This window comes from Oncorhynchus masou, unplaced genomic scaffold (genome assembly GCF_036934945.1).
Source record: "Oncorhynchus masou masou isolate Uvic2021 unplaced genomic scaffold, UVic_Omas_1.1 unplaced_scaffold_5985, whole genome shotgun sequence".
In the NCBI taxonomy this organism is placed as follows: domain Eukaryota; kingdom Metazoa; phylum Chordata; class Actinopteri; order Salmoniformes; family Salmonidae; genus Oncorhynchus; species Oncorhynchus masou.
In genome coordinates this window covers 7501-17500 of record NW_027012409.1, presented here as the reverse complement: position 1 = coordinate 17500, position 10000 = coordinate 7501, and the positions used below count along the sequence as shown (strand labels likewise).

Genomic DNA, 10000 nt, shown 5'->3' with positions numbered 1-10000 from the left:
TCTGTCCCTCTGTCCCTCTGTCCCTCTGTCCCTCCGTCCCTGCCCTCCTCTCTCCCTTTCTCTCTCATGCCCTCCTCTCTCCTCCTTCTCTCTCATGCCTTCCCCTTTCCCTTTCTCTCTAATGCCATCCTCTTTCTCTTTCTCTCTCATGCTCTCCTCTCTCCCTATCTCTCTCATGCCCTCTTTCGCTTTCTCTCTCATTCCCTCTTTCTTTCTCTCTCATTCCCTCTTTCTTTCTCTCTCATGCTCTCCTCTCTTTCTCTCTCATGCCCTCCTCTCTCTTTCTCTCTCATGCCCTCCTCTCTCTCTCATGCCCTCCTCTCTCCCTATCTCTCTCATGCCCTCTTTCTCTTTCTCTCTCATGCCCTCTCTCTCTCATGCCCTCTTTCTCTCTCATGCCCTCCTCTCTCTCTTTCTATCTCATCCTCCACTCTCTTTCTCTCTCATGCCATCTTTCTCTTTCTCTCTCATGCCTTCCTCTCTCCCTTTTTCTCTCATGCGCTCCTCTCTCTTTCTCTCTCATGCCCTCCCCTTTCTTTTTCTCTCTCATGCCCTCCCCTTTCTGTCTCATACCCTCCTCTCTCTCTTTCTCTCTCATGCCCTCCTCTCTCTTTCTCTCTCATGCCCTCCTCTCTCCCACTCATGCCCTCCTCTCTCCCTTTCTCTCTCATGCCCTCCTCTCTCTTTCTCTCTCATGCCCTCCTCCCTCTCTCTCTCTCATGCCCTCCTCCCTCTCTCTCATACCCTCCTCCCTCTCTCTCATGCCCTCTTTCTCTTTCTCTCTCATGCCTTGCTCTTTCCCTTTCTCTCTCATGCCCTCCTCTCTCTTTCTTTCTCTCTCATGCCCTCTTTCTCTTTCATGCCCTCCTCTCTCCCTTTCTCTCTCATGCCCTCCTCTCTCCCTTTCTCTCTCATGCCCTCCTCTCTCCCTTTCTCTCTCATGCCCTCCTCTCTCACTTTCTCTCTCATGCCCTCCTCTCTCCCTTTCTCTCTCATGCCCTCTCTCTTTCTCTCTCATGCCCTCCTCTCTCCCTTTCTCTTTCATGCCTTCCTCTCTCCCTTTCTCTCTCATGCCTTCCTCTCTCCCTTTCTCTCTCATGCCTTCCTCTCTCTTTCTCTCTCATGTCCTCCTCTCTCTTTCTCTCTCATGCCCACTTTCTCTTTCTCTCTCATGCCTTCCTCTTTCCCTTTCTCTCTCATGCTCTCTTTCTCGTTCTCTCTCATGCGCTCTTTCTCATTCTCTCTCATGCGCTCTTTCTCATTCTCTCTCATGCCCTCCTCTCTCTCTTTCTCTCTCATGCCCTCCCCTTTCCCTTTCTCTCTCATGTCCTCCTCTTTCTCTTTCTCTCTCATGCCCTCCTTCCTCTCTCATGCCCTCCTCCCTCTCTCTCATGCCCTCCTCTCTCCCTTTCTCTCTCCTGCCCTCCTCTCTCTTTCTCTCTCATGCCCTCCTCTTTCCCTTTCTTTCTCCTCCTCTCTCTCTTTCTCCTCTCTGCCCTCTTTTCTCTCATGCCCCTCTTTTCTCTCTCATGCCCTCTTCTCTCTCTCATGCCCCCTCTTCTCTCTCATGCCCTCTTTCTCTCTCATGCCCTCTTTCTCTCTCATGCCCTCTTTCTCTCTCATGCCCTCTTTCTCTCTCATGCCCTCCTCTCTCTCATGCCCTCCTCTGTCTTTCTCTCTCATGCCCTCCTCTCTCTCTTTCTCTCTCAAGCCCTCCTCTCTCTTTCTCTCTCATGCCCTCCTCCCTCTCTCTCATGCCCTCCTCTGTCTCTCTCATGCCCTCCTCTCTCTCTTTCTCTCTCAAGCCCTCCTCTCTCTTTCTCTCTCATGCCCTCTTTCTCTCTCATGCCCTCTTTCTCTCTCATGCCCTCCTCTCTCTCATGCCCTCCTCTGTCTTTCTCTCTCATGCCCTCCTCTCTCTCTTTCTCTCTCAAGCCCTCCTCTCTCTTTCTCTCTCATGCCCTCCTCCCTCTCTCTCATGCCCTCCTCCCTCTCTCTCATGCCCTCCTCTGTCTCTCTCATGCCCTCCTCTCTCTCTTTCTCTCTCATGCCCTCCTCCTTCCCTTTCTCTCTCCTGCCCTCCTCTCTTTCTCTCTCATGCCCTCCTCTTTCCCTTTCTTTCTCATGTCCTCCTCTCTCTCTTTCTCTCTCATGCCCTCTTTCTCTCTCATGCCCTCTTTCTCTCTCATGCCCTCCTCCCTCTCTCTCATGCCCTCCTCTCTCTCTTTCTCTCTCATGCCCTCCTCTCTCTTTCTCTCTCATGCCCTCCTCTCTCTCTTTCTCTCTCATGCCCTCCTCTCTCTCTTTCTCTCTCATGCCCTCCTCTTTCCTTTCTCTCTCATGCCCTCCTTCCTCTCTCTCATGCCCTCTTCCCTCTCTCTCATGCCCTCTTCCCTCTCTCTCTCTCTCTCATGCCCTCCTCTCTCTCTTTCTCTCTCATGCCCTCCTCTCTCTCTTTCTCTCTCATGTCCTCTCTCTTTCTCTCTCATGTCCTCCTCTCTCTTTCTCTCTCATGCCTTCTTTCTCTCTCTCTCTCATGCCCTCTTTCTCTCTCATGCCCTCTTTCTCTCTCATGCCCTCTTTCTCTCTCATGGCCTCTTTCTCTTTCTCTCTCATGGCCTCTCTTTCTCTCTCATGCCCTCCTCTCTTTCTCTCTCATGTCCTCTCTCTCTTTCTTTCTCTCTCGTGCCTGCTTTCTCTTTCTCTCTCATGCCTTCCTCTTTCCCTTTCTCTCGCATGCCCTCCTCTCTCTCTTTCTCTCTCATGCCCTCCTCTCTCTCTCATGCCCTCCTCTCTCCCTATCTCTCTCATGCCCTCTTTCTCTTTCTCTCTCATGCCCTCTTTCTCTTTCTCTCTCATGCCCTCTTTCTTTCTCTCTCATGCCCTCCTCTCTCTCTTTCTCTCTCATATCGCCCTCTTTCTCTATCTCTCTCATGCCCTCCCCTTTCTGTGTCATACCCTCCTCTCTCTCTTTCTCTCTCACGCTCTCCTCTCTCCCTCTCTCTCATGTCCTCCTCCCTCTCTCTCATGCCCTCCTCTCTCCCTTTCTCTCTCATGGTCTCTCTCTTTCCCTTTCTCTCTCATGGTCTCTCTCTTTCTTTCTCTCTCATGCCCTCTTTCTCTTTCTCTCTCATGCCCTCCTCTTTCCCTTTCTCTCTCATGTCCTCCTCTTTCTCTTTCTCTCTCATGCCCTCCTCCCTCTCTCTCTCATGCCCTCCTCCCTCTCGCTCATGCCCTCCTCTCTCTCTCATGCCCTCCTCTCTCTCTTTCTCTCTCATGCCCTCCTCCTTCCCTTTCTCTCTCCTGCCCTCCTCTCTCTTTCTCTCTCATGCCCTCCTCTTTCCCTTTCTTTCTCATGTCCTCCTCTCTCTCTTTCTCTCTCATGCCCTCTTTCTCTCTCATGCCCTCCTCCCTCTCTCTCATGCCCTCCTCTCTCTCTTTCCCTCTCTCATGCCCTCCTCTCTCTCTTTCTCTCTCATGCCCTCCTCTCTCTCTTTCTCTCTCATGCCCTCCTCTTTCCCTTTCTCTCTCATGTCCTCCTCTTTCTCTTTCTCTCTCATGCCCTCCTTCCTCTCTCTCATGCCCTCCTCCCTCTCTCTCATGCCCTCTTCCCTCTCTCTCATGCCCTCCTCTCTCTCTTTCTCTCTCATGCCCTCCTCTCTCCCTTTCTCTCTCATGCCCTCCTCCTTCCCTTTCTCTCTCATGCCCTCCTCTGTCCCTTTCTCTCTCATGCCCTCCTCTGTCCCTTTCTTTCTCATGTCCTCCTCTCTCTCTTTCTCTCTCATGTCCTCTCTCTTTCTCTCTCATGTCCTCCTCTCTCTTTCTCTCTCATGCCTTCTTTCTCTTTCTCTCTCATGCCCTCTTTCTCTCTCATGGCCTCTTTCTCTTTCTCTCTCATGGCCTCTTTCTCTTTCTCTCTCATGCCCTCCTCTCTTTCTCTCTCATGTCCTCTCTCTCTTTCTTTCTCTCTCGTGCCTGCTTTCTCTTTCTCTCTCATGCCTTCCTCTTTCCCTTTCTCTCGCATGCCCTCCTCTCTCTTTCTCTCTCATGCCCTCCTCTCTCTCTCATGCCCTCCTCTCTCCCTATCTCTCTCATGCCCTCTTTCTCTTTCTCTCTCATGCCCTCTTTCTTTCTCTCTCATGCCCTCCTCTCTCTCTTTCTCTCTCATATCGCCCTCTTTCTCTTTCTCTCTCATGCCCTCCCCTTTCTGTGTCATACCCTCCTCTCTCTCTCTCTCTCTCACGCTCTCCTCTCTCCCTCTCTCTCATGCCCTCCTCCCTCTCTCTCATGCCCTCCTCCCTCTCTCTCATGTCCTCCTCCCTCTCTCTCATGCCCTCCTCTCTCCCTTTCTCTCTCATGGTCTCTCTCTTTCCCTTTCTCTCTCATGGTCTCTCTCTTTCTTTCTCTCTCATGCCCTCTTTCTCTTTCTCTCTCATGCCTTCCTCTTTCCCTTTCTCTCTCATGCCCTCCTCTCTCCCTTTCTCTCTCATGCCCTCCTCTCTCTCTTGTTCTATTTGTCCTTCTGTCCATCCATCTCTTTCTCTCTGCTGTTAACCCTTACCTGTGATGCCTTCTGGTCTGTGGTGAAATAATTAGGAACAGCTGACAAATCTTTAGTCATCTCTGATTCGTGTTCTAATTCACTAGAACATCTTCTGATTTGCTGAGTCTATTGAGGCTCACGGTCAGAATGTCTCTGTCTGCTAGAGAATAGAGAGATTCTATGGTACTCAGATATCCTTTTACAGGTGGTGTCCCTCCCCAAACCTATGGAACAGGTGGTACCAGCCCCGTCATTGGCTACCAGCTTCCCCTGTAAGCAGTGTGGAAAGTGAGTTTGCCCAACCCGATGATTGAACTATCTATACACCCTGCCTGAGTTTGAATATCGATCTTTGGGCAGATATTGTAATTTAAAGATAATCTTCATCTCTTTCTTGCCCTCCCTCCTGCCCTCTCTCTAGGATGTTCTATAAGATAAAGAGTCGTAACGCCCATATGAAGATCCATAGGCAGCAGCAGGATGACTGGAGACACCCAGGCCTTGTCATCAACCTAGCCCAGAACGTCACCCCCAACCTGGGAACCAATCTACCCCAGCTCCAGGCTTCAGGTCGGGCCTACCTCCCAGGCCCCATCAACAACAACAACAGCAACCACCACACTGGTGGTGCTCACACCATCATCATCAACAACAACACCAACAACAACATCAGTGATCCAAACATTCCAAACACCAATAACATGACCAATAGCAACAGTGTCAGCGTCATCGACTCCACTCCTAATCAGAGAGGACACGCCCCCCTCCTCTCTGTCCAGCAATCGTGGGACTTGTTTCAGTTGAACTCTAATCCTGCGGCAGGGTTCTACTATGACCCGGAAGTGAAAGGAGCCCTGGGGGTCACGGTGGGAGGGTGAAAGGTCAAGTCCTCTGGCAGTAGAGTTCTGGAATCAGAATGAATAGAACTGACATGTACATTCACATTTTGCACCATGAAAAGCATTTAAAATATATAAATATAGTGAGAAAATCTGTAAATGATGTTTAGTACCTACTTAAATGTTTTGAATTTCAATTTTTATTAAAATGGATTTTTGTATCTCTCTTGATCCACCTTTTACTTTCCCACTCAAATACAGACATCCAACCAACCAACCAACCAACCCGTTCTCCATCCTAAATGGGAACATATAGACATACAGTACATACATACAAAATATTTTCTACATTGTAGAATAATAGTGAAGACGTCAAAACTATGAAATAACACAAATGGAATCATGTAGTAACCAACAAAAAGTTTGCCTTGATGACAGCTCAGATAAGCATAGAGAAACGACTGTCCATCATCACTGTAAGACATGAAGGTCAGTCAATTCTGAGAATTTAAAGCTCTTAGAAAGTTTCTTCAAGTGCAGTCGCAAAAACCATCAAGCGCTACGATGAACCTGTCTCTCATGAGGACCGCCACAGGAAAGGAAGACCCAGAGTTACCTCTGCTGCAGAGGATAAGTTCATTAGAGTTACCAGCCTCAGAAATTGCAGCCAAAATAAATGCTTCACAGAGTTCAAGTAACAGACACATCTCAACATCAGAGGAGACTGTGTGAATCAGGCCTTCATGGTCGAATTGCTGCAAAGAAACCACTACTAAAGGACACCAATAAGAAGAGACTTGTTTGGGCCAAGAAACACGAGCAAAGGACGTTAGACCGGTGGAAATCTGTCCTTTGGTCTGATGAGTCCAAATGTTTTTGGTTCCAAGCGCAGTGTCTTTGTGAGGTGCAGAGTAGGTGAATGGATGATCTCCGGATGTGTGGTTCCCACCTTGAAGCATGGGGGAGGAGGTGTGATGGTGTGGGGGTGCTTTGCTGGTGACACTGTCTGTGATTTATTTAGAATTCAAGGCAAACTTAACCAGCATTGCTACCACAGCAATCTGCAGGGATACGCCATCCCATCTGGTTTGAGGTTAGTGGGAATATAAATTGTCTTTCAACAGAACAATGACCCAACACACCTCCAGGCTGTGTAAGGGCTTTATGATCAAGAAGGAGAGTGATGGAGCGCTGCATCAGATGCCCTGGCCTCCACAATCACCCGACCTCAACCCAAATGAGATGGTTTGGGATGAGTTGGACTGCAGACGGAAGGAAAATCAGACAACAAGTGCTCAGCATATGTGGGAACTCCTTCAAGACTGTTGGAAAAGCATTCCAGGTGAAGCTGGTTGAGAGAATGACAAGAGTGTGCAAAGCTGTCATGAAGGCAAAGAGTGGCTATTTGAAGAATCTCAAGTATAAAATATATTTTTAAATGTAACACTTTTTTTTGGTTACTACATGATTCCATATGTGCTGTTTCATAGTTGTCACATCTTCACTATTATACTATAATGGAGAAAGATAAACAAAAACCTTTGAATGAGTAGGTGTGTTCAAACATTTGACTGGTACTGTGTATGGTCTGAGTGCACTCTACATCAGTGGTCTCTTAATAAAGTTCTTGGTAATGGGCTAATAAATGTCAAACAGAGAGATGTAAGGGAGGAGAGAGAGACCAGGCCAGATGTTGCTGTGTCAAACAGAGAGATGCAAGGGAGGAGAGAGAGACCAGGCCAGATGTTGCTGTGTCAAACAGAGTTGTAAGGGAGGAGAGAGAGACCAGGCCAGATGTAAGGGAGGAGAGAGAGACCAGGCCAGATGTTGCTGTGTCAAACAGAGAGTTGTAAGGGAGGAGAGAGAGACCAGGCCAGATGCAAGGGAGGAGAGAGAGACCAGGCCAGATGTTGCTGTGTCAAACAGAGAGATGTAAGGGAGGAGAGAGACAAGGCCAGATGTTGCTGTGTCAAACAGAGAGATGTAAGGGAGGAGAGAGAGACAAGGCCAGATGTTGCTGTGTCAAACAGAGAGATGTAAGGGAGGAGAGAGAGACCAGGCCAGATGTTGCTGTGTCAAACAGAGAGCTGTAAGGGAGGAGAGAGAGACCAGGCCAGATGTTGCTGTGTCAAACAGAGAGATGTAAGGGAGGAGAGAGAGACAAGGCCAGATGTTGCTGTGTCAAACAGAGAAATGTAAGGGAGGAGAGAGAGACAAGGCCAGATGTTGCTGTGTCAAACAGAGAGATGTAAGGGAGGAGAGAGACAAGGCCAGATGTTGCTGTGTCAAACAGAGAGACGTAAGGGAAGAGAGAGAGACCAGGCCAGATGTTGCTGTGTCAAACAGAGAGTTGTAAGGGAGGAGAGCGAGACCAGGCCAGATGTTGCTGTGTCAAACAGAGAGATGTAAGGCAGGAAAGAGAGACAAGGCCAGATGTTGCTGTGTCAAACAGAGTTGTAAGGGAGGAGAGAGAGACAAGGCCAGATGTTGCTGTGGCAAACAGAGATGTAAGGGAGGAGAGCGAGACCAGGCCAGATGTTGCTGTGTCAAACAGAGAGATGTAAGGGAGGAGAGAGAGACAAGGCCAGATGTTGCTGTGTCAAACAGAGAGATGTAAGGGAGGAGAGCGAGACCAGGCCAGATGTTGCTGTGTCAAACAGAGAGATGTAAGGGAGGAATGAGAGACCAGGCCAGATGTTGCTGTGTCAAACAGAGAGATGTAAGGGAGGAGAGAGAGACCAGGCCAGATGTAAGGGAGGAGAAAGAGACAAGGCCAGATGTTGCTGTGTCAAACAGAGAGATGTAAGGGAGGAGAGAGAAGGCCAGATGTTGCAGTGTCAAACAGAGAGACGTAAGGGAGGAGAGAGAGACCAGGCCAGATGTTGCTGTGTCAAACAGAGAGATGTAAGGGAGGAGAGAGAAGGCCAGATGTTGCAGTGTCAAACAGAGAGATGTAAGGGAGGAGAGAGACAAGGCCAGATGTTGCTGTGTCAAACAGAGAAATCTAAGGGAGGAGAGAGACAAGGCCAGATGTTGCTGTGTCAAACAGAGAGACGTAAGGGAGGAGAGAGAGACCAGGCCAGATGTTGCTGCGTCAAACAGAGAGTTGTAAGGGAGGAGAGAGAGACAAGGCCAGATGTTGTTGTGTCAAACAGAGAGATGTAAGGGAGGAATGAGAGACCAGGCCAGATGTTGCTGTGTCAAACAGAGAGATGTAAGGGAGGAGAGAGACAAGGCCAGATGTTGCTGTGTCAAACAGAGAGATGTAAGGGAGGAGAGAGAGACCATGCCAGATGTTGCTGTGTCAAACAGAGAGATGTAAGGGAGGAGAGAGAGACAAGGCCAGATGTTTCTGTGTCAAACAGAGAGACATAAGGGAGGAGAGAGAGACCAGGCCAGATGTTGATGTGTGTAAATTACAGACGAACATACCTTTTTACTTACGTACTTACATTTACACCACTGAAAACACTTGAGATGTTTTATCCAACTGGGCCCAGTCCTCTCTCTCACAAACAGACACACAGGCACATGCATGCATGTTTCCTTACACACACACACACACACACACACACACACACACACACACACATTTATGTTTATTTATTTGACATTTACATTTGTACTTTTACTCTTTGTACATCATTACAACAGCGTATCTAGACATATGACATTTGAGTGTGATATTTACTGTTCATTTTTTTTGTTTATTTCACTTTTCTTGATCTATTTCACTTGCTTTGGAAAGGTAAACAGATGTTTCCCAATGCCAACACAGCCCTTTGAATTGATAGAGAGAGAGGGAGAGAGTGAGACAGAGAGAGAGAGAGAGGGAGATGGAGAGGGAGAGATGGAGACAGAGAGAGAGAGAGGGAGATGGAGAGGGAGAGATGGAGACAGAGAGAGGGGCTTAAAACTTATGGCTTGGGGGCAGTATTTCTGGATGAGAAGTGTGTCCAAAGTAACCTGCATGTTACGCAGGCCCAGAAGCTAGGATATGCATATAATTGGATAGAAAACACTCTAAAATGTCCAAAACTGTTAAACTAATGTCTGTGAGTATAACAGAACTGATGTGGCAGATGAAAACCTGAGGAAAATCCATCCAGGAAGTGGGATATTTTTGATGTGGGTTCATTTCTATTGAACGCCTATACAGTATGTAATGGGATAAGGACCCAGATTGCAGTTCCTATGACTTCCACTAGATGTCATCAGTCTTTAGACATTGTTTCAGGCGATTGCGTGCCCTTCGTTGTTGTTCCTATCTATTGAATACGCTATTGTCCGGGTTTAAATTTGATAGATTATTTAGACAATAGACAACCTGAGGATTAATCATAAACATTGTTTGACATGTTTCGACACAATTTACCAGGACATATTCGTCTGGATATTGTGACCGCCATTGAGCCACTTTATGGAACAAAACATTTATTGTGTAACAGGGACTCTTGTGACTGCAACCAGATGAAGCTCATCAAAGCTAAGTGATTCATTTTATCGCTATTTCTGACTTTTGTAATTCCTCTTCGACTAATGTCTGCATGCTTTTGTAAGCGGGGCGCTGTCCTCAGATGATCGCTATCAGTATGGTAACAAGAAGTTAATCTTTAAG

General features: G+C 47.9%; 1 protein-coding gene across 1 annotated transcript in view; it reads left to right on the top strand.

The window, feature by feature from the left end:
• The window catches only part of LOC135536349 (serum factor response D-like), a 5808-nt gene extending 387 nt beyond the window's left edge, over positions 1–5421 (top strand). Inside the window, exons 2-3 of the mRNA XM_064962697.1 lie at positions 4749–4831; positions 4965–5421. Coding sequence (XP_064818769.1) covers positions 4770–4831; positions 4965–5421 — 519 coding nt within the window. The 5' untranslated portion in view covers positions 4749–4769. The remainder of the gene's footprint in view (positions 1–4748; positions 4832–4964) is intronic.
• Positions 5422–10000: the final 4579 nt, after the last annotated feature.